This window comes from Ochotona princeps, chromosome 9, assembly GCF_030435755.1.
Source record: "Ochotona princeps isolate mOchPri1 chromosome 9, mOchPri1.hap1, whole genome shotgun sequence".
NCBI classification, from domain to species: domain Eukaryota; kingdom Metazoa; phylum Chordata; class Mammalia; order Lagomorpha; family Ochotonidae; genus Ochotona; species Ochotona princeps.
The window spans coordinates 65,385,093-65,410,532 of NC_080840.1; the positions used below are offsets into that span (position 1 = coordinate 65,385,093).

Consider the following 25,440-nt stretch of genomic DNA (forward strand, 5'->3'; position numbering starts at 1 on the left):
GATTCTTTTTTCCCTGCTGGACACTTCCCTCTGAACACATTCAACCTGTACATATCCCTATTTTGTAGTGTGGCCTCTAGAGTACTTCAACTGCTTAAAGGTTCAAAGAACAGAACTACCACACATTCTCTTGGTTCACTTATTAGACACTTCACCTATTCATTATTTATACGGAACACTTACTATTAGATAAAAATGAGCCACAGTGGGCTGAGGGGAGTGCAGGACAAAGCAAAGGAAATTAACTCATGAGATTTGGGTAGAACTTGAGAGAATCACAGTTTCGATTGAAACCCAAGTTCCAAGAAGTGCATGACAGGCTCTTATTTACTGTTCTCAATATATGACAGTTGAAGGTGACAAATTATTTTCTTATGGGCTTATATCCTTATATTTTAATAACACCCTAACACACACAGGTTAATCTATTTATTGGACAGCTGCTGTTAGGAAGAGTGAGTAAAGGCACACATAGGGAGATATTCCTTTTTGAACCTTTCGTTCCCAATGGAAAGATGGTCAAGATCAACAATGATGCCCACATGTACTCAGCTGAAGGAATCTTTCCCGAGTGCTATTCTAGTTCTTTAAAAATCTTTATGCTCTATGGTTCACTAGAATACTTCAGTGAAATGAGCGTTTACAAAGCACTTCTGCAAAGGCTCATCACGCTTCCTCTGCGGAAGGTGGAGGGCCAGACAACATCATCAGTTCCTACACAAGTAGAGGACACACAGCAATCTGCTAAACGGCAGCGTTGAGAAAATCATTTCTTTCTCCTCACAAATTGTGATTCACCTCCCCCACCGAGGAAAGAAAGCTCTTGTTCCTGCGTGACAGCATCTGATTCAGACTCAGTATTTATTGACTTTATATGTTTGCCAGTGCTCTGTTTACTTAAAAAAAAATTTATTTTATTGTTATTGGAAAGAGAGGAGGAGAGAAAGAGATCTTCTGTCTGTTTATTTACTCCCCAAGTGGCTGCAACAGCTGGAGCTGAGCCAATCCAAAGCCAGGAGCTTCTTCCAGGTCACTCATTTGGGTGCAGTGTTCCAAGGCCTCGGGCCGTCCTCGACTGCTTTTCCAGGCCACAAGCAGGGAGCTGGATGGGGAGTGGGGCCGTCAGGATCAGAACTGGTACCCATATGGGATCCCGGCACATGCAAGGTGAGGATTTTAGCTGCTAGGTTACCATGCCAGGCCCTCTGTTTACTTTTTCAAACATTTTAGTTGTTCATGGACAGATTTGTTCCACTTGACTGTGAACATGATTAAGTAAGAAAAAGGTTGAGCAGAGAAACCTAAGAGAAAGTCAAACTATCTAGAAGTAAAAGAAAATAAGCTAGTCAATTTCTTGTATCATCTAAAGGGTGTTTTTAGAGTATGTTCGGGAAAATAATTCCACATTAAAATTGCGATCATGGGAGTGGGTTTTTGGCTTAGCAATTAAGATACCTAAAGTGTGCATGCCCACATTCTATGTGCAAATGCCAGGCTTCATTCCCAGTGCCAGCTCTTGATTTCAGCTGCCTGCTGAAACAGACCCCAGTGTGTAGCAAATGATGGCTCCATTAACTGGGTTTCTGCCACTCATGTAAGCAGCCTGCATGAGTTCCCAGCTCCTGACTGTGGTTCCCCCATCTGTTGGGGGATTAAGCTGGTAGATGGTAGCGCTCTGTCTTGCTGCTTCTCAAATAAATAATAAAAAGTGGGATTAGTTGTTGACTTAAATTGCCTCACTCTAAGGAGACCACAGATGGTCTCCTTAGCACTGTTTTATCATCACAGGAAATCTGCACCAGGACTTCATTTCTTATTCTCCTGAAACAGTGTTCTGGAGAATTGTAACGCATTTTCAAACTCTGCTTTTCATTTCATCTAGTGAGCCTTTCCTATATGCTTATAGTTACCTTCCTGACTTCTTTCATATCTGTTTACACTTCACAAATCTTTTTGAAAAATAATTGATATACTTATATACACACACAAATATAAATTTTTACTGATTTTAGTGCGGGGTAGGGGAAGTAAGAATAAAAAAACCAGAGAGATACCTCCCATCTGGCTCACTCTTCAAATGCTACCACAGCTGGAGCCAAGCCTGATTTACCTCCTTCTGCTTCCCAGAGCATGTGTCAACAGGAAGCTGGAACCAGGCATGAACTCAGGCACTCTGATACAGGAAGTCGGTGCCCCAGTACAAAGTCTTAACCATCGTGCCCAACATCTACTTTCAAATTCATAGTTTAAAAGGAAACAAAGCACTCTGGAATAAAACTTGTGTGTAACTCATTAAAAAGACAATCTAGAACTAAGTCAAAAAAAAAAAAAGTCTATCAGAAACACCAGATACCAATTCTGTCAAAGCCAAACTGGGCACACATACACACACACAAATAAATAAATCATTGCATGAAAACATTACTGAGGGATTCAGATATAAATATTATGCCAGTTTATATTTCTCATTTGTATCCTCCATTAGATAAAATAATGAAAAACAAAAATGGAGAGGTTGCGGTGTTGTGAGATGGGCTGGACAGGTGTGAGGCTAATGGGTTTGTGCTAAGTTCCTGCGGTGGATGGGAAAGCCTGACAGCTGGAGACCGGAGGCATTTCTCACGTAGTACACTCACAGTACACTACGGTTTCATCCCGTCTAATACAGAATACTTCAAGAGTCTATCCATGGCTCTCCTAGCAAGAAAGAACAAAGCCCAGCTCTTCAAGTTGTACAAAGCACCTGCTTACACTGAAGTCTTACCTTCCCTTATTTGACACATTAACAACAGTGCGTGCTCCAGCCTACTGTGCTGTTCCATGCTTGCGTGCCTTTATTCATGTTTGCTGCTACTCTCCTTGGCCCACCTTTCCTACCTCTCGTTAACCTTTACTTCTCCTTCATGTCCCAGTCTGTCATCTTCGACTAAACTGCTTTTCTCTATTTTCTACAGGGTTCGTGTTCTACGCATCATCACAGTACTTGGAAAAAGATCCCATTCCTGGGACTTATCTGCTGTATTGTTAGTATTGTCTGTTTAACCAGCATTCCTTTCCCCCAAAAGGTAGATGTGCAGACCATATCTTAACCAAAGAGCATAGCACAAAATAGGTATTCAACCTACGAATGTACTTATTTGTAAGAATTATGCAATTAGAAAATCATTTATAAAACAATTGATACTATTGGGCCCGGCAGCGTGGCCTAGCGGCTAAAGTCCTCGCCTTGAAAGCCCCAGGATCCCATATGGGCGCTGGTTCTAATCCTGGCGGCTCCACTTCCCATCCAGCTCCCTGCTTGTGGCCTGGGAAAGCAGCTGAGGACGGCCCAATGCATTGGGACACTGCACCCGCGTGGGAGACCCGGAAGAGGTTCCAGGTTCCCGGCTTTGGATCGGCGCGCATCGGCCCGTTGCGGCTCACTTGGGGAGTGAATCATTGGACGGAAGATCTTCCTCTCTGTCTCTCCTCCTCTGTGTGTATCTGGCTGTAATAAAATGAATAAATCTTTAAAAAAAAATTTATACTATTTAGGAATATTTAGAACAAGTTTTTATCCAGTGATCTAGATAAAATTAGTAAAATCAGCAAATCTGAGATGGCATTTAGTTTTTAACACACTCCTACTTAACAAGAAAGCAGTATCAGGACAGCAGTAAGGAAGATTCAAAATCACAGCTATTTCTGATTCTATGACTTCGATTCATAAAGCTGCTAGACAACGACAAAAATAGGACACAAGAAATTTTGCAAGGAGAGAGACCTCGCAATGGTCTGAGAGACATGGAGGCCAATACCTTATTTTCCAAATGAGGACACTGATTAAAATCAGTTAAGCAATTTGCCTATAATTATTTTGCTATTAAGCACAGAAAACTAAGCTTTACATAAGGTCTCGGTGATCCAATTTCATTAGGTAAGAATTTGCCTGCATCTAAATAGGAAATATTTGGCTACTGGTGATAATTTAGCTCTTACCAGAACAAAATTCTGTGGCAAAGCTATTGAATCAGTCTTAGCAGCTGCACAGACTCTTAATGTAAGTTTTTATGAGCTACTGTATTAAAAAAAATTTCCTCTCATTTTATAAAAGTATTAACTCAACTGTTCTTGGTAATACCTTTAAATATCAAAACAATTTAGGGCTATTAAGAAAATTTTCTGCAAGAAGACAGTTCATGTCCCAAATAGTTGTCTTTAAGTATTCTTGTTTAAAAAGCATTGTAGTGAATTTTTATAACTAGAAGAATCCTGAAAGTTGTCCTTTAATCAAATTTATTCCATTTAATAGTTCTCTCTTCAAAACTACTGGATAGCCATCTATCCTCTGAAATACAAATGGGAAGAGAAACCCAGTTCAGGATTTTTATAGAGGACAACCTGAAATGATAATCAACTCTTTCCTGGGCACCTTCATGTAACTGTTCTTCTGAATTCTATGTGAGAGCCTTGCTATTCCAAATGAGGTCCCTTGGCCGGCAGCATCAGCATCACCTAGAAATCTGTTAGGAATGCATTATCTCCAGCTCTGACCTGCTGAATCAGGGTCAGTGTTAACAAGATCCCCAGACAATTCTCTGGCTCTGCACAGCTGGAGGAGCACAACTCTAAAGCTAATCTATCTGATTAATTCTTCATCCCGTTATAATCTTTGAAATATGTGAAGAGGGCTATCATATCCTCCAAGTACCTTCTCTTTTTAAAGGGTAAATGCTCTCCTTTCTTTCAATTGTTCCCTCATGTAAATGCTTGGATATTACTTCCCCTCCTTCCCCACAAAAATCCATGAGGTATGGTTAGTCCACACCCACCCTGAACTTTGTAACAAGTGTAGGACTTAAAATTTTCTTATGGAAGCCCTTTCAGAAGAATGGTAATGAGATGAAAAATTACATAAGTTTAACTACTTCGTGTCAAAGAATTAAAAAGGCATCCCACATGGACACAAGTTCCATTTCCCATCCATCTCTCTGCTAATGCACTGGGAACGCTGTGGAAAATGTCTCAAGTGTCCGGGCCCCTATCATTCACCTGGGAGACCCCGATGAAATGTCTGGTTCCTGGCTTTTGCCTTGTCCAGTCCCAGATGTTGAACTCATCTTGGAACTCTCCTTCTGAGTAACTCTTTTAAATTAATAAATAAATCTTTAAAAAAATCAAAAATTAGAAAAAAGCAGTTAATAGGATATATGTAGAACAATTCTAAACACAGAGAAACAACATCTGGGCCCGGTGTGGTAGCCTGGTGGCTGGAGTCCTTGTCTTGCATGCGCTGGGATCCCATATGGGTGCTGGTTCATGTCCCAGCAGCTCCACTTCCCTTCCAGCTCCCTGCTTGTGACCTGGGAAGGCTATAGAGGACAGCCCAAAGCTTTGGGACCCTGTTCCCACGTAGGAAACCTCAAAGAAGCTCCCGGCTTCTGGCTTTGGATCGACTCAACTCCAGCTATTGTGGCCACTGTAGGAGTGAACCAACAGATGTAAGATCTTTTTTTCTGTCTCTTCTCTCTGGAAATCTGGCTTTCCAATGAACATACATACATACATAAAAAAAAATAAGTAAACATCCTCTCTTTAAAAACAACATCTAATAAACAGGTCTATTTTAACTACGACAGATTATGTAAGACTATTTTTACATATCCTTCACCTTTACAAAGCTGGTACTGAATGTATACACTGCTACTTCTGAATTTTGATCTAAGGTATTCCTTTCTTCCAGAAAGTTCTTTTCCATCTTCCCTTTCCTGGTCTAAATATTGCCAATTCATATTTTGGCAGACAGACACAGAGAGCTCATTCTAAAATACCTCCAATACACAGTCTGAAGCAAGGAACTCCATCTGGGGCTCCACCTGGGTAGCGGGGATCAGAGCGTTTGAGCCTTTACTTTTTGCCTGACAGCTAGGCTGCATCAGAGTACAATTATGATTCTAACTGTTGACCAGGATATGGGATGTGGGTATCCCGAAAGTAACTTAACTTTGTAATTATCATGCCAAAAGCCTTTGCCCACAAGAACTATTTCAAGACCATTCTTCAAACTTCAACCTTTGGAAAGCCTTTTCCAACCCTCCCAGTCCAAAGTTCTCTTTCTCAAGTTTCAAAGGGATCTGACTCCACTGATCACCATGTCAGGGAGGTATGTCTTCAGTTACAATTGCTTCGGAAAGCATGAACTGCACCAAATTCATCTCCGTGCCGCCCTAGGTATTCACTGAATAAGCAAAATCTCTAGTATATTATTTTAATCAAAAAATTTGTTTTCAAGTTTGTATTTTCAATATATATCTGAAAACATTATGTTCTCTAAACATTCAAACTAACACTTTCTGTTCTTGTTTTCTTCCACTGCTCTGTCACAGTTGAACTTGTATGTTAAAAGCTCTCAGCCAACACACAGGTAAACAAATACCTGTGTTAAGAAGTGCTAAGGGCACCAGAAGGGGAAATGAAAGAAACAATTAAGAAATAATATTAATTTGTGTTGGTATAAAGCAACTTAACTCTACGCTGTCACTGCGGCTGAACAGGATGCCAATGGGCATCTCAAGCAAATACTGCACAATGAATCAATATTTTATGCAGCGATTCTTAAGAGAAGTTTTACATGTTTAGAAAGAAGAGCTGAGCTATGGTCTCTTTTTCAGGCTGGATGTATGTGTGTGTGTGTGTGTGTGTGTGTGTGTGTGTGTGTGTGTGTCTAGGTAATTGTAAGCAGTGACACAATCCTCATCCACTTGTCTACATTTTAGGTACCACTAAGCTTTTTGTTACTGAAGCACATAATAAGCCAACTACTGCCAGAATTTGGACTGTTGAGATGGTAAATCCTAGCTTTGTAGTACAAAAGTAAAAATTATGGTACAATGATTCAGCATAGTGCTTGATACATTGAGAATTAGACATCCATTTTTATAGAATAAATCATACGAAGGCATGAGAAGACATAATCCCAAGAAAGAGCAGCAAAATATTACAATAATTTTAGTGAGCTGATCATCAACTCACAGACAGCTACTGGGCAAGAGTCTCAGTCTCTGTACATATCTTCTAATTATCTGTATCTGAACTATATTCACCTTTCTGTCTACAATCTCAAACTATGCTTCTAGACCTTCAAATCCCACTTACTACTTCCAATATTTTACGCCATTATTGCAAACAGCACTGCTATTCTGCGTTTCTCATAGTTCTATCATCTATGTTACACAGCAGTAATTGATAAACTCCCTTACAGTTCTGAAACAAAAGCCTAATTTCCCTAAATGAATTTTAAGACAAGAGTATTTGTTTGCTCTTTTAGACCCGTCTTAGCGCGATATAGGGAAAACACTTAAGATACAGACAAATAACCCTTCATCTCCTCCTACACTCATGGTGTAAGCAATAATTTATTAAGAAACTTTTTACTAACCGAATGATGGACTTAGGACTGCTTGTGAAGTACTATACTACTATCATAATAAGAGGGAAATAAGTTGGGGGGATTATAGAGAGGGGGTAGGGGAAATCCCAGAGCCTATGGAGTTGTACCATAGAGGGGGGAAAAAAAAGAGAATTTTTACATTATAAAATAAAAAATGCAAATTATCACCTATGAAAAGGTAGTGAGTATTCTTCATTCAATGCATAAGCAACCTACTGCGAGTTGAATTTATGCTATCTTATTCTGTTCACTTAATGACTAATACTATGATACATCAAAAGGTAGGGATAAATGCATGTGAGATACATGAGATTCTTTCATGCCAACCTTTTTACAACCTTTACTTACTACTTGAAGAATATAAAATGTATATTGCCCAACTTATTTCACCAGGAGACTTTTCTTTTCCTTAAATATAAATTGAATCTCACTACTACCACTGTTCTGAGGCACGTTTCAGAAATGACTGGATCAGGCCTGGAGCTATGGCTCAGAAACTAAATCCTGGCCTTGCATGCACCAGGATCCTGCTCATGGGCACCTGCTCATGGACCAGCTACTACTCTTCCTATCCAGCTATTTATTTATTTTTTAAAGATTTATTTTATTTTTATTACAAAGTCAGATATACAGAGAGGAGGAGAGAGAGAGAGGAAGATCTTCCGTCCGATGATTCACTCCCCAAGTGACTGCAATGGCCGGTGCTGCGCCAATCCGAAGCCAGGAGCCAGGAGTTCTTCCGGGTCTCCCACGTGGGTGCAGGGTACCAAGACTTTGGGCCGTCCTTGACTGCTTTCCCAGGCCACAGCAGGGAGCTGGATGGGAAGTGGGGCAGCCAGAATACAAACCGGCGCCCATATGGGATCCTGGGGCTTTCAAGGTGAGGACTTTAGCCGCTAGGCCACGCTGCCGGGCCCCCAGTTCTCTATTTATGGCCTGGGAAAGCAGTTGAGGATGGCCCAGAGCCTTGGGACCTTTCCCCCACATGGGAGACCTGGGGTAGGCTCCTGGCTTCAGACTGGCTCAGCTTCGGCCATTGTGGCCACTTAGGCAGTGAACCAGTAGATGGAAGATCTGTCTGTCTTTCCTTCTCTCTGTAAACATGCCTTTCCAATAAAATAAATCTTTAAGAAAAAATGATTGGATTTTCAATATCCCTAGCAACTTACACATTAAAAACTAAGATGCTACCAGCGATTAAAAAACAAGAGCTATACATAAATATTTCTGTGAAGATACACTTTATTGAAAAACTAAGAAATCATAAGTTAACATGTTGTGTATTATTCACTACTTCATAAGATAAAATAGAACATATTCATTTATATAATAAATTTGATTTAAATTTAGCATTACTATTTAAACATGAAGACATAAAGGTTTACCATATATGGTACAAGAGAACAGAGATAGGATGTTAACTTCTTCATTGCCAAGTTTTCTTTTATGATACAGTACAAAATACATTTTCGTCAAAGGCTGCCTTTGCGACTTTAGTGTTTGTTGACTTTTTATTCCTGCTTTCTGTGTCTGAATTAACATTTTTTATTCTGCATGATGCAAAAAAATACAGGATAGCAGGTAGTATCTAAATTCTCACTTTCTGGAACAACAATTGGTAAGTCTGTGTTATCTGATTGATTTTTCTAATACACAGTGCAGCAGTGACTATCACTACCTCTGTCATTCATCCGAAGTGCTTCTTGAAGAATGACTGCCGGCACTGTGCTGAGCACCAAACAGTGGAAAAGCAGTCACATGAGCTACTGCTATGGGGAGAGACAATCAAATAATCACGGAAACAATTATAACCTGAAGTGTTATGAAAATAAAATATCAACCAGTCCTTTTTATTTAGGATTCCATGAAAGACGTGACTTCTGCTAATAATGATGTGATTATTTTCTCAATTCTTTTAAGACTAGTACACAGGGGGCTCGGCGGCGTGGCCTAGTGGCTAAGGTCCTCGCCTTGATCCCATATGGCCGCTGGTTCTAGTCCCGGCAGTTCCACTTCCTCTCTATCTCTCCTCCTCTCAGTATATCTGACTTTGTAATAAAAATAAAATAAATCTTAAAAAAAAAAAAGACTAGTACACAGACAATACCATCTTAGAAGTGCAGATGTTTGATTCATTATGAACAGCTAGCCAGATAGCATGAGAAAAAAACTGACTTAGTCTTTAGTGGTTGCAGGTGAGGAGTCAGTAGAGAAGGACAGTTACCTAAGGAAGTCGTATTTACACTGAAAGAAGATTTTGTAAATTTTTTGTAGGTCATGGCTGGGTGGCATAACAGTGTGAAATGCTGAAATGTTGCCTTTGCAGGAATAGCATACTTCAAGTTCCTCAAGGATACTGGAGCATGGCAATTATGGAGCATTAAGATGACCAATACTGCAAATATACACAGAGAACAAGGGTAGAGAGAAATAATAAAACCTTAGCTGGGAAAGACTGGCAGCTAGGCGGGGATCACAATGACTTAATATGATGGCATCACAAAGATCTCTGCGGCTGTAACAGGCTACAGAAATGTAAGAGGACAAGGAAGATCAACATGAGAAGCGATCATAGCTTGGATTAGGGCAATGATGGCACGGATGGAGAAACAGACAAATGCTCCTTAGAACATAAAGGAAGGGATAAGGTGGTCAGGAGTATGCCAGGACACCCTGTAAGTTTTGTAAGTTTGCTGCTGCTGAAAATGCTGGCAAGTCTGGAGACCATGCATTGCTTTTGCATTTGAGGTAGCCTTGAGATGCCAGAGTAGAATATTAAAAAAAAAAATAGCTGCTTATATGAATCTGGAGTAAGGAGAAGGGAGTTGACTTGAAGAAAATGTGGGGAAATAGGTAGGGATCCTTAGAAGCCATCAACCTTGGGCAGCACACAACAAACACATACACAATGTGCGTCTGAAACATAACACAAGATGACATACACAAAGGCTGAGAAGTAGGGTAGAAAAGTGATACAGAATGGCCTTAACTATTTTTCAGACTTACATGAAAAATTGCTAAAAATGAGTATAGGACATAATAATCTGTATAATGTGCTATCACTGCTGTATAAATGTCACCTCTTTTGTCTTAAGAGTTATAGTTCATCTGATAAAAGGATATAATCAATCACTAAGCAATTTTCTAATATTTTCAGACGCAAGATATCCATGTATATATTCTTTCCCTTTCTTTTTAATGGCATTAGGCATTTTTACGACTGGCCCAACTTCATAATTTTCCTATTTTTGCTTCACTTTGGAGAAACACACATAGTATTAGCAAATATGAGAAATCCACCACTTGTTTATATAATTACCAAAAACTAAATTCTAAATTACTTTATCATTGAATGGTTCAAGCATACAGAACACTAAATTTTCACTTCACTGATTTTAAAATTTTTGATGAAAATGAAACACCAAATAAAACCTTTACAGAAATTCCTTGTTATGCTTTACTAAAGAGGAAAAATGACTATGCATTTACTGTATATGTTTATACTTTAATAACTGTAGATTTATTCTTTAAATTAAGGCAGTTTTTGGAAGGTTTTCATTATCACTTATTTATTACATACCAGTTAGCAATGTCCTTGTGAGCTACCAAATTTTGAAGAAATGCTTGTAATCCTAATTGTCTATCTTCTAAAAAGTCAGCACTGTAGTTATTCTTAAACCAGCGCTTCGGTGGAAGTGCTAATCGAAAGCCTGGAAACATTTCTTTTAACTGGAAAAGAAACGAGAAAATGCAATGTTTAACACAATTTACATGACCTTTACAGAACTATCCAGTTGATTATGTGAAATCACTAAGCCTTTGTGTCTCCATTTTATTTCTTGATTTCTGTCAGTTGTATAAGAGTTTTAGGTGCTGTGTATCCTGGCCAAAACTTGGCATCTTCAATATTTTAGTGTTAACCATTAAAGTGAGTGTGTAGCAGCATTTCACTGCGGTTGTAATTTGTAAATTTCACACTTATTTGTAAAGGTATCACAATGCTTAGACAGTGTCTCAATGCCTACATTAGTCATCTGCCTTCATCTTTGCTTCCAGCAGGCATTATCTCACGTCACCACAATCAGACTGAGAACACTGCAATATGGTTATGTAAAAGAGAGGACACATTCGTAGAATTTTTAGTACAGCATATTGCTAAAACTCACATATTGTTTAATTGTTAAGTCCTTACTGTGCCTAATTTAAAAAACCAACTTTCGGGCCCGGCGGTGTGGCCTACTGGCTAAAGTCCTCGCCTTGAATGCCCCGGGATCCCATATGGGTGCCAGTTCTAATCCCGGCAGCTCCACTTCCCATCCAGCTCCCTGTTGTGGCCTGGGAAAGCAGTCGAGGACGGCCCAATGCATTGGGACCCTGCACCCGCGTAGGAGAGCTGGAAGAGGTTCCAGGTTCCCGGCTTCGGATTGGCGCGCATCGGCCCGTTGCGGCTCACTTGGGGAGTGAATCATCGGATGGAAGATCTTTCTCTCTGTCTCTCCTCCTCTCTGTATATCCGGCTTCCCAATAATAATAAAATCTTTAAAAAAAAAAAAAAAAACCCAACTTTCATGACAGATACGTCTGTAGAGGGTCTGTACTACCTGCAGTTTCAGGCACCCACTAGAGTTCTTGGAATCCATCTTCTGAGGATTCAAGGGATTTATCTGTGGTCAATGGTCAGAGACACTTATAATTTCAAGTGCCCAATTTAGATTACCCAGTGTATTTGCTGGATTTAAATCAAACTGTTACTAACCTCTTTCTTCCAAAACATTTAAGAAGCCCCTAAGAATTGGCAGCTGAGATCTGAGTTGTCCAAAGATTAAACAGCTCCAAACCAAAATTTTGTGAAATTAAACTGATAAAGAAAACCATTAAATTTTTATATAAAATTTCACTTAAGTATCTGGTATTTCCTTGATGCTGAAAGTAAATAAAATTCATATATATAGGTATATTAGAAACAACACTTTCTGTCTCTTTAAAAACTTAAAAAAAATTTATTTGAAAGGCAGAGTTACAGAGACAGGAGGAAGCACACAAGAGACCTTTCCATTTGCTGCTTCACTCTCCAAATGACTGCAACAGCCAGGGGGCTGGGCCAGGCAGAAGCCAGAAGCTAGGAGCTTCTCTTGGGTCTCCCATGTAGGTGTGGGGGCCCAAGCACTTGGGCCTTCTTCCACTGCTTTCTCAGGCGCATTAGCAGGGAGCTGGATTGGAAGCAGAGCATTCTGCTGTCATGCGTGGAGACTATGCCACAAAGCGAGATCCTAGAGCTATCACTTTCAATGTTATAGCATCCTTTACTGGAAATTTTTGCCTTCAGGAGTGTTATGGATTTTGCAATGTCTGCAGATGTAAGGGTACATTCTTTAAAAACTTAGGGAAAAGGCAAGATTAAAAGATTATTTATTTTGGTGAAAATTTGAAAATAATTTTTCATAATATGTGTTCTCAAAGCACTTTTTGAGAACCTATTATACATATAACGAGATATTTTGAGAATGAGACTCAAGTCTAAACATGAAATTCATTTACATTTCATAATCATCTTATTATGTATATTGCTTGATGGTAATTTTGCACAGTATTTTTAGTGTGTTTCTTCTGTGCACTATAATGCAGCATACTGGATGCTGTATGGGATTTTCCACTGGTTAGTGTTCTATCACTAATCAGAAAGTTTCAGATTCTGCAGCATTTTGCATCTGCTATTTTCCGATTACATGTTGCAATAATATATTACATAATACACTGTACTAAAGCATCTTAATCACAACTTAAAATAAAGGATAAGATAGCTTAAAATTCTGCAATTTGCTTTGTACCCTGGAATTTATTTGAGGAATTCAATAACAGTCTAGAAGATTGTATTTTAATGTTTCATATACATATCGTGGTGAGAAAGACAAACTATCACTAATATTGCAAAATCACATAAATGGGTTTCTAAACAGTGTACTTAAGTAACTTAAGTAGATCTAGGAAGGATAAAAGGGAAGGTTGTCAATGGGACAGAACAGGACCTGTGGTCTTTTATTAATCACGTGACAAAACTGGGGAGTAACTTTTGGATGTTCCAAGGTCATCTGACCTCTCAGAAGCGTCATAAACCAGCTGTTTTTTTTTGAGAAATGGTCCAACATGGTAATCACCTCCCACCGGCTCCACGTGATTTCCTCGAAAGTCTGCTCTTCATTCTCTATTTGAACTGTTATCACTTGGGCAGTTCCTCTTAGTTAGAAATTTAGGCTGTTTCTAGATTTTTCGTTGTTAAAATTAAGGGACACAGTAACAACAAATAAAACATTATGATAAATATCCTTACAACTAAGCCTCTGATTTGTGACTGCTGACATAGAAGTAGGATTATTGTGTCAAAATAATGCTAAATTTTATGTTTTCCTATGAGAAGACTTACATTTCTAAATACCAGGATATACCATGTAAATGTCTGCCAACCTGACAGGTGAAAAAAATGTTTCTTAACTTTCTAATATTTTTGGATATTAAATGTTTTGGATATTAAATGTTTTTCAGGTTCATTAGTGTTTTACACATTTTCCAAGAATTGCCCTATTCATATCATTTGTTGTTTTTAACTTCTGAGTTTATTGGTTTTGAAGAGTTCTTGGGGTTTATTATTATTTTCTTTGTTGCACACATGCAGTAGGTAGAATTTCAAATGATTCTACTACCTTTGACTCTGGTACTGTCTTTTGTCATCTTGTTATGTTAAAAGGCAAAAGGAATTTTGCAGCTATAACACATAAGTACTTTATAGTGATTCTGGCTGACAGCGATCTGTAGATAAGGAACAGAGAAGTCTCCATGAGGTAAAAGCAATCCTGGGTTGACAGTAAGGAAACTGTGATCTTGGTTCTATAATTTCAAGGAACTAAATTCTGCCCACAATCTGAATAAGCTTGGAAACTGATTATTCTCTAGGGACTCCAGATTAAGAATTCAGCCAAGCCAACAGCTTGATTTTGTGCAAAGCAAAAGAGCAATATAAAGACAGAGAGGTAGGTAAGATAGATTGACTGAGATCCTCCATCATCTGGTTCACTCGTCAAATGGCCAAAGCAGCCATGGTTGGGCCAGGCCAGGAAGCCAACCCTGGTTTTCACACGAGCTGGCAGAGGTCCAAACACCTTCATCATCTTCTGCTTCCTTCCTGGGAGCACTCAGATCTCTCCTTCCCTCTTCTGTCAGGACATGTACTGGTACTACGATATGGGACGCCAATGTTGCAAGCAGTGGCTTAACTCACCACACCATGATGGTCTTCCGTTATGTTCCACAGAAACTGAAATGCTAGGATCTTGTTCATTTTTAAGTAGTCATACAAGTTAAGGGAACTTATATGAACAGGTTTTTTTTTAAACTCATTACATAATCACTTATATTTCTATTAGCAACTTTAATTCTCTATTTTCACACTAAAATGTTTTTTTAACAAAAATAAAAGCTAATGTATAAAGATGAGAAATAAAGTATCAAAAGTGGAATTGTTTAATATTCTAAGAGTTAAAGTTACATTATTCCATATTCTTAATTACTTGAAGTCAAACAAGCAAAATGCTTGGAAAAAATTCAAATATAACTAATGTTGCAGAATACACAATAAGTCAAAACTGCAAAGTAAGTTTGGTATTTATGAAAACACTTACTTTGTCATTAAGCCTAGAGAAGTCAGTGTATCTTCTGAAAACCACCCAGCTTTCTTCTGCAGTTTTCTTTACTAGTATTTTATACACCTGGTAAGAGAGGCAAAAAAGGTGAAACCATCAAACCAGACATTTTAAGAATGAATACTGGTAAGCCAGACTACAGAAATCGTTATGTAACAAGCAGCAGCAATCACTGACATCGCCCATGTACACAAAGCGCGAGCACCAAGCCAGGATTTTTTCTTAACATCAACTTGACAAACTTAAGTTCCTTCTCTGTACAACAAAGAAATCACTAGCTAAGAAAAAAGTATTTTATACCAACAATTTCTGAAATTACAAAAAAATTCTGTGCAAGGAAGCTATGAAAAAGCTATATTTATTCTACAGAATTTCATTTTTAAATTTAATAACTATTGAGGAAAGTTTTCAAATAGGTTCATGTTTTAATCAAAGCTGAAATACAACGAAAACCTACACATTAGATAAAATTTTAATTTTCTTGATTATGTGGAATTATGTAGGTTATTAATAGGCACCGATTGAAACAAGTCCACATATGTAAAAATACATAGTAAGAAAAATTAGATTCTATTTTAAAAGGTATCATTTTAAAATTCACCCATGACAGAATCTCTACAACATTTTGCATTTACTGAAAATAAGAAATTCTTTTAAAAAATCCATTATTTGTAAGGGAGGAGAGAGGAAAGGTAGACATTGATTTTTTTATCCACTAACTCATTCTCTGAATGCTTCAGTGCTGGCAGGGCCAGGCGGAAGCCAGGAGGCAGGAGCTCCCCTGCTGCAGGAACCCGCGTCCCCGTGTCGTCATCTGCTTCCTCCCAAGGCACACACTATTAGCCAGCTGGAGTTGGAGGAGTCAGGACCCTAATTGGGCATGCCAACACAGGGGATGAGAGTCCCACGTGCTGTGCCAAATACATACAACAACTTCTAGCTCTGCAGCAAGAGACAAGGCATGTGCAGAACATATACGCATAGGGAACAAGATCATTTCCAAATCTTTTAAACAAGATTATTTACTTTGATAATGAAACTGTGGTACGTTTTTTTTTTCCTACAGAATACTACTCAGCCATAAAAAGAACGAAATCTTAACTGTTTACAATAAAATGGACCTGACTGCAAATCGTTACGCTTGGTGAAATCAGCCAGTCCTCACACACAAATATTATATGTTTTCTCTGATACGCGACAATTAATACACAGAACACACACACGTATACACACAAACTATAAACTCTACAAGGGAAATTAACACACTGGGAAATAATGAATGTATACAGTATGCATCTTTACTCTTGAATAATACAATTCTCACTACTATTTTTAATTAGTTTTATGTTACATTACTTTTATATCTCTTTTCTTATACCTGTCACACCATGAGACATTTATATTTCAGAATGTTAATCCTGCAACAGTGAAATGAATGACTAAACTACTGCAATAACTTTGGGGACAAATAATAGGAGATATAGGGAGGGGAGAGGGCAAGGGGGAAGAATAATCCCCTATACATGTAAATCGGTATTGTGGGGAAAGAAATAAACAAAAGAAAACCACAATACAGTTACTGAGAGAGATGGAGGCGGGGGCGAGGTAGAGGATGGGGGACAGGAGGGCGACAGAGAGCTCTTCTGCGCGCTGCACTGCCCGGATGCCTGCAATGGTTAGCGCAGGGCCTCACCGAAGCCAGGACCTTCACCTGTGTCTGCAATATCGGTGGTGGAGACCAGGACACTTGGGTCATCTTCTGTTGCTTTTCCCAGGGCAGCAGCAAGGAGCTGAAGCAGCTGGGACCCTTATGGGACACAGGCATACGTAGATGGTGGCTTTCCTCACTACACAACACGGATTCCTATTTCCCCATTCTCATACTTGGTCTTTGTAATATATAAGGCTGGGGAAACAAGATTAATTTGGATGCTCTTTATAAAGTCTGCAGAGAATCCTGACCTAACAAAGTCCTAATGGGTATAAAAAGAAACTGCTTTAGGACACTCAAAAAAAAAAAAAAAAAAAAAGAGTAACAGAAAGATAAGTGGACTTAAAATGTTTTGAGCATGAATAATGGATGTACTTTGAAATTAGGTTTATCTACAAATATTGACTTGCCTTTCCTGTTTCAGAAGATGAACTTCTAGCCCTACCCTCCTCCTCTCCGCTCTGGCCCCTTCACACTAGTTCTCCAGGAAGAAAAAGGTCATTTTGGTGTTTCATTTCTACAAGAAAGCATTCCCTCTACCTTGCCTCTTGTATAAATCATACTTTCACTAAACATCTGACATACAGCACACATCACTCCCTTTCCTATGCCCTAATAGCATTTATTGCTTCTATTCTCAAGATTTAGTACACATTATTTTGTACTTATTATTTAATTTTGTACTTATTATTTAATCAGTGCTTGTTTTGGGATACGTATGTGAATAAATGCAGAAGCATATGTCAAACTATAAATACATACAAAGCAGCGCACAAATTGTGAGAGCACGAACACAACCATGGGACTAGTACCAAGGGCAACAAAAAATGATCAGTTGAAGACACTCTCATGTCTCCTTCCCAATCCTAGTCACCACCTTTTTCAAAAATGTGCCACTGCATACCATTAGATATATAAACATACATTAAAATCCTTTTCAAAGACTTGGCATGCTATATGTTTTCAGATCTCCATTAATCCTAATATTTTCTTTAGCTAAGAGATTAATTCAAAGGGATATATGTAAGGAAAACTATTTTGCAAATCTATAATTCCCAAGCCCGAATTCCCAGTGTAGACTACTCCACTAAACTTTACTCTCTCTCTACAAACACACACATACATACACATACTTCACTAAGACTATGGACAAAGGAATTAAAAGGCAAAGGTAAACACAGTCTAGTGCCAAAAATTTAGACATCTATGTATGAGGTGTCTTCTAAAAATTAAAAACAAACCAAACCTATTTGAGAGGCAGAAAGAGAGCATTCTCCCCCGGTGGCTCACTCTCCGAACCCCTGCCGAGGCCGGCTGGAGCCAAAGCCAGCAGCTGGGGCTGGCTTCCGTGGGCGCAGGAACCCACCTGCCCGAGACAGCACAGCCTCCGTCAGAGACCGTCTCTGAGTCTGCGGTGGGGGGAGGCTGGGCTCAGGAGTTGGAGAGCTGCACCCTGGACTCCAGCCTGGGCCGTGGGCAGCTTAACAGCTGCCAGGCTAACTGCTTACTCCTCCAAGATCTTTTTGAAGCACCTTCATTTGCATATAGCATACGATTAATATGACTGATTTCATATCTTCCCTTTACTTCTTTCTTTCTAGTGTCTTGAAATATTTTGTTTACGTATCTCTGCATTAAACGTGGCTATAAACTTGTAACACATACCATCTGCCTTACTCAGTTTGGGCTACTACAATAAAATACTATAAACTAAGTAGTATTTAGTAAATAAATATAAGCAACAAAAATTTCTCACAGTTTGAGAGACTGGCAAGGCCCACGCCAGGACCCTGGCAGATTTTGGTGCCTGGAGAGGGTTGGCTTTTTGGTTCATAGGTGACACCTCACACTTTGGTCTTGCTAGAGGAAGGTGCATGACGGTTCCCTGGGGTTTTCCTGACAAGTGCAGTGATCCTATTCATGAAAGCGCTGCCCCTCTCCCTAAAATTCTCATCTCTGAGCATCATTACCTTCGAGATTAGGTTGCAATATGAATTCTAGATCTATAGCACTGCTTCAATGCATGCTTAAACAAAAAGAATACAGGCTAAGGAAGTGTCATGAGTTCACTAAAATTTCCAAAATGATTTTCATATGAGATAGCTTCAAACAGATTTCTCATCATCTCACCAAACTTATGATAACTTAATCCTAAAGACAGTGTCTTCATAAATTATGCCAGCAGTTGTTTTTTTTTTTTTCCCCTGGGAGCTCCTTCCTTCCTGTCACAAATCTATAGCATGAAATGCTGAAGTAAATGTAAAAATCCTATTGCAAGAAAATCCAAGAGAATGAACTCTAAACTTACTACAGGGGAGTTTAGCCAAGTCCAGCAAACATAAACAGACAAGGTCAAAACACATAAATTATCAATGAACAGATAAAAAGCAAAAAAGGTATTCTTCACAGAAGTGGGGAGTCTTTTCTGCCAAGGGCCATTTGGACATTTACATTTTACACCAACTTGTCAGCTGAAAATTTAGCCTGCCATCTGCTAGATTCGCCGACCACCAGGAAAAGCATAACTCAGCCAAATATACGAAAAGAATTTAGATGGTCTTTATTTCAGGGAACCACGGTCACGGGCTTCCCTTCCCCATGCAGCAGAAAGAACCGGCGTGAAGCAGTGAACTGCAGAGGAAGAAGAGCATGGAAGAGACAGGAAGGGCCCTTTTAGACTCTCCTTGACACAGAAGCAAGACAGCGGTCACCTCAGCCCTTTATTGGTGTGTGGGGGGTTATGGGTCTGTGCCCCTCATTGGTGCAATGGTGGTCTCATTGCCTGAGGGGCCCACCAGAATTCCGCCATCCATTTCGGGTTTGGTGGGTCTGGTTGGAGGCAAACTCCGCTCTTCCCCGGTTACCGTGGTAGCCATCACCATCAATTTACTGAACTTGCAGCCCCACCTGTTCTTGACAGACTAAATGATTCATGCAGCTTGCAGACAGGCCATTCCTCACCCCGCAGTCTACGCTATCAAACCACATGCATTACCTGATACTAAAGCCAATCAAAGCAACACCTATGCACCAACCCCCCCCCCGCCTCCAAAAAAACTAATGTTTTCAGAAGAAACTAAAGATGTTAAGTCAATGGGTAAGGTTCATGGATATGAAAATCAGTATTCTAAAACTACCAATTCTCCCAAGAATAATCCGTAGGTTTGACAAAAAGCCATTGTAAGGATACAAGAATAGGCATGTTATCAGTCTTGAAAAGCAACCAGGAAGTTAAAGTAAAACAATGAATATCAAGACCAACTCTAGAGTTTTACTACAAAGAATGGAAAACGGAACACAAAAGCAGACCCATGTATTCATGGTCAGTAGAAAGGCAATACTGCCAACGTAAAGGAGAGTTGTTTTTTTTTATCAGAAGCCAGATAAACTGATACAAGGTGGAGGAAAAACACCATTGATAAAAAAGTAAAACCAGGTAGCTTACAGATCTAAAGATGAAGGGACCAGCAATACAATGATTAGAAAAAATAATATCTTTGTAATGCTGGAATAGGCAAATATTTCAAAAACTGCTAGTCATAGAAGAAAAAATTAACAAATTAAACTATATTACAATGAATAACTTGCCTATCAAATGTATCCCCTAAGTAAAAGAGATAGAATCTGAAAAAGAACTTTTGTCCAATATGCATTAAAAAAAGTCAATATAATGAATACTATCCCAAAATAATGAAAAAAAAAAAAAAAAAAAAAAAAAGCAAAACCAAAAGATCTTAAACACATATTTCACAAGAGAATATCCCATTGGCCAAAAATCTCAAAAAATTTATTCAATTTAATTAGTCACTTAAAGCCACAAAGTGATATTACTCGTTACTAATTATGAAACATGGGGGCTCGGCACAGTACCCTGGAGATTAAGGTCCTCGCCTAGCTCGTGCATGAATGTCAGTTCGTGTCCCGGCAGCTCCACTTCCCATCCAGCTCTGCTTGTGGCCTGGGAAAGCAGCTGAGGACGGCCCAAAGCTTTGGGACCCTGCACCTGCGTGGGAGACCCGGAGAAGCTCCTGGATCCTGGCTTGGGATCAGCTCAGCTCTGTCCACTTGAGGAGTGAACTTACAGAGAGAAGATCATTTTCTGTCTTTCCTTTTCTCTGTAATTCTAATTAAAAAAAAAAAAAAGGAAAAAGATGGAAAGTATCATGTTGGAAATGCATGACAGAATTTGCATAAATAAACTGGTACAATCACTTGGGAATAGAATTCACGGTATCTTCTACAACTGGCCATACAATATAGCAATTTTACTCTAGATAGACCTAAAACAGAAATGTATGCATCTGTTTATCAAGCAAATAATGTGTACTAAAATGTTTAGAGCAGTGGTATCTGAAAGAATCTCAAAAAGCCAAGTTACGGCTTATTTATATAATGGAACAGTATCTAATAAAAATGAGCCACCTACAATTTATACAAGATCTAGGATGACTCTTACGATGCTGAAAGTCCAAAAAGCTCAAAACTAATCCGGTTATTATAAAAGAGCTGTGGCGAGTTGGTGCTGACTGGCAGAGAGAAAGGTGACCTTCGGAGTAGTGGATGGCCCTCCACCTAAGCGCCAGTTACACAGGTGAGTCTCGCTTACAGAGATTCAAGGAAAAACCAACGCTCATTACAGCATCAAAACCATCAGCAGTGTACAAACGATTAGCATTGGATGTTGAAGAAATTTAAGCACAGGCTTATGTCAACCCATTTCGCTTAATGGCTTAAACACCTGGTTCAGCCATTGTCTCCCTGTGCCCTGTTGGCTAGAAATCAGTACTCACAGTAAATTTAGCTCTTTCTTCCATCACCTCGTAACCCAGGATAGTTGGAGTGGATGGTCTCTCTTCCCAATTCACTGTTTCAGGATTTTGTTCTTCAGTTTCTTTAGGTCGAGCAGAATATTCAATGGAAGACTCTGCACCTGTAAATTTAGTCTTAATGAGGGGACTCCGACAGACAGATGGAGTACTGTCCATTTCATCAGGAAGAGTTGTCTGTCTGAAATTACCCATATTCGTGTCTTCTGTCTGGCCTTTGGAAGAACTTGAACTTGTTGAGATACTGCCAAAAGAAGAACTTCTCTGATTCCTGTTGGCTGAGAAACTGGGAGCGGAGTTTCCCAGCGGCATGGGAACCGGGACGTAAGGGGTGGCCATCTTCTTCTGGCCGCTGCAGCACACAGCCAGCACGCTGCTGAGTCCCAGCACTCAGACGTCAACCAAGAAGCAAGCCATTACATCTTCTCAGCAGTTCACTATCTAGAGTTAGAACACATTAAAAAATCAGTTTTTAATCTGCAACATAATCCACAAGAAAACAAAATATTTTTAAATTTGTGACAGGCTATTTGCCGGAAAATATGCTGGAAACGCCTTCCTTTAACATCAATCCTAAGAGCTCCATTTGCGAGGTAAAAAGGGAACCAAACTGTTCAAAACCCTTACTCTTGACTTTCATGTTATGTGTTAACCTTGCTGCCCACTTACTACTTTGCGAGGGAGCAAAAGAATGAGAGAATAATTATTCCCACTATCTTTTAATTAGTGAAGCCCTAAAGACACAGATGAACTGAATCAGAAACTTACATACTATGTGGTATCCAACATTCTTCAGGGAACATTAAATACAAGTCACAGATCGGATGTGTTTTCCAGCCCACGCTATGGGGTAGCAGGTTATCCAGCCACTGTGGTGCTGGTTCCCATGTGGGCACGGATCAGAGTCCCAGCCGCTCCACACACAAAGCAGCTGCTCCCTGCCAGCGTGCCTCGGAAAACAGCGGAGGAGAGCCCAGCCTTGCACCACCACACCCGATCACGTTCCTGGCTCCGGCCTTGGCTTGGCCAAGACCCAGCTGTTGAAGCAGTTGGGGAAATGAACCAGCAGATGGAAGATCTCGCTCCCTGTCTCTCCGCCTTCAAATAAATAATCTTTTAAAGCAAATGCATTTTTAAAAGATGTATTTTTTTTATTGTAAAGCCAGATATACAGAGAGAAGGAGGGACAGAGAGGAAGATCTTCCCTCCGATGATTCACTCCCCAAGTGAGCACAATGGCTGGTGCTATGCCGATCCGGAAGCCAGGAGCCAGGAGCCAGGAACTTCTAGGTCTCCCACATGGATGCTGGGTCCCAAGGCTTTGGGCTGTCCTCAACTGCTTTCCCACGCCACATGCAGGGAGCTGGATGGGAAGCGGAGCTGCTTGGGATTAGAACCGGCACCCATATGGGATCCTGGTGCGTTCAAGATGAGGATTTTAGCTACTACGCTATCGTGGCAGGCCCAAATCAAGTGTATTTTAAAAAAATGTACTTGAGAAGTAACAAAACCGATTGAACATTAAACTAATACCTAGTAAGATTAAGCGATTTAAAGGTTATTACTCACATTTCCAGGTTAATGCTGCTTTGCAAACAAAACAAACCAGTATTCTTAAAAAACCTTCCTCATACTCAACCTATTACCAAAAAGACTAGTACAGCTTCCATCAGAAAATATCTTCCATCACAACTAAAAATTGGTAATTCCCCATAAAGACGCCCAGTACTAAACACATAAGGAATTGTAAGGACCAAGACTAACAAAATGACAGAATTTGCCACAATGGGTCCAACCACCTAACTTCATCTGCATTCGCCCAAACCGGTGAGAAAGGGAAGACAGGTGTCCCAGGACTAGGAAAGATGTTGAAACAGGACTTCTCACTCAGCACGTGGCTCTGGACAACCCTCCCCATTACAACACTCAAGAAACTTGAACTGCTGATTCACCACTCCTCGGTTCAGCCTGACGGCTTTTCAAAGAAAAAAAAAGTAAATAAAAGTTGAGGCTTGAACCTTCTCTAGGCCTGCGGGATCGCCCTGCCCTTGGTCACTCAACTACCTGAGGCCGCCAGGTAAGGGACACCTGGAGGAGGGTGGCCTGTCCACACCGCCGCCCAGGGCTCGGTGCTCACGCCGGGGTGGCCAGCCGCCCAGGGCAACCTGCTTAGGGGCACCGCGGGCTGCGGGAGACCGCGGCGGCCGGAGGGAACGGAGAAAGCCGGGCGCAGCTCCCTCCACCCGAGCACGCGAAGGGCAACGGGCTTGGGCTCCATGGGCTCCCGGGGCGCCTTCCCGGCGTCTGGGGCGCCTTCCCGCTCGCCCGCGGATTCTTCCCGCCGCCCCGCAGGCAGGTGTCCCCCGCACTGCCCTGCACACTTACCGACGTCCCCTCGGCGATCCCGCGCCAGCGCATTTCCCGCTGACGACTCCTCAGGACGCCCTCCGGCCGCAGCCCGTCCTCTCCGCCCACAGCACGGCGCCGGCCCCGTGACTCGGTGCTCACAGCCCAGCTCTGCCCGCCTCCCCGGGGCCGCCGGGCGCAGGAACCCCGCGAGGAGGAGGAGGGCGGAGCGGCCTCCCGGCAGTGACGTCGCGGCCTCGGCACCAGCCCCCGGAGCCGCTGACTGCAAGGGTTCGCCTTCAGCTGTCTGGGAGCGGGAAACGGAATCTAGTTCTGAGGGAGAAAGTCCATTTTCTCTGCCCTGGCTTCACGTCTGAAGTCAGGCTCTTGCGAAATAGAGGCTGTGGTACGGTTTGTTCGGCGGGTAGTGAGAAGACTACAATTACCAGGAGACACTACGAATCAACGTGCTCCGGATTGCCGCTTTGCATCCTGGAACTTGAGCCGGAATATAGATTTCTAAAATCTAAAATTTCTAAAATTAGCAGCGCTGTGGGGATTACAATCGATTTGAAGAGGAGAGGTGAGAACACACGGTCTATCTGCCCCACATAATTCACGAGTCCTCTTTGGCAGAGAGCCCCTGAAGTTCTTTAGAATGTTCCACTCATCCGGGGAGCAATTTTATCCCAAGTGAGGCAATATTGAGCCCGTTACACTTGGGCAGCTGAAGACCTATAGAGAAGACAGTGAGGAAGACCATACCTTAATATTTAGATACTGAAATTCAGGCCTGTGTTCAGGCCTACTGACCATCAGAACGGTGCTATCTATTGACTATGGAATTTGTGAATTGATGTAGGAATTTCAGTGTAATCAAAAGGAGATAATATCAGATGTGCTGCAATGACGGTTTTGATTTGAGGGAAATTATGGACATTAAATTCACATAAAAATAGATTTTATAGGAAGAGTGGTCTTAGAAGCATGAGTCGCTGTCAGTAGCTTGCCGTTTGGATCTTGTGGTGCCAGTTCTGTCACTGAGTCCTGTAGGTTAATAACGGTCAGAGAGAGGAAACCCAAGGCAAGAAAAATAAGTCTTGGGATGTAGCCTGTTTGGGAACAGGGCTGCAGGTGACAGCAAAGAGCCCTCTTAGGAGAAAAACTTGAAGGTCGGGAGACCAAGGAACATTAAACCTTTAAGAAGTAAGGATGGGGGCTGGCACAGTAGCCTATCCCGGCAGTTCCACTTTCCATCCAGCTCCCTGCTTGTGGCCTGGGAAAGCAGTCCAGGACACCCAAGGCCTTGGGGTCCTGCACCTGTGTGGGGGACCCGGAAGAGGCTCTGGGCTCCTGGCTTAGGATCGGTGCAGCACCAGCCGTTGCGGTGACTTGGGGAATGATCCAGCAAACAAAAGAGCCTTCTCTCGGTAT

The 25,440-nt window shown here is 40.8% G+C and overlaps 1 protein-coding gene across 4 annotated transcripts in view; it reads right to left on the minus strand.

The window, feature by feature from the left end:
- SNX16 (sorting nexin 16) overlaps positions 1–24,151 on the minus strand; it is a 41,131-nt gene extending 16,980 nt beyond the window's left edge. Inside the window, exons 1-5 of one of the 4 annotated variants that reach the window (XM_036498438.2) lie at positions 23,230–23,566; positions 21,852–22,101; positions 21,625–21,764; positions 15,103–15,189; positions 11,010–11,158 (exon numbers count right to left, since the gene is read on the minus strand). In XM_036498438.2, coding sequence (XP_036354331.2) covers positions 11,010–11,158; positions 15,103–15,189; positions 21,625–21,764; positions 21,852–21,999 — 524 coding nt within the window. In that variant the 5' untranslated portion in view covers positions 22,000–22,101; positions 23,230–23,566. Of the gene's footprint in view, positions 1–11,009; positions 11,159–15,102; positions 15,190–21,624; positions 22,102–23,229; positions 23,567–23,724; positions 23,869–24,041 lie in introns of those variants that run through there. The other 3 variants (XM_058668765.1, XM_058668766.1, XM_058668764.1) reach the window with 3 other exon arrangements.
- Between the last annotated feature and the right edge of the window lie 1,289 nt (positions 24,152–25,440).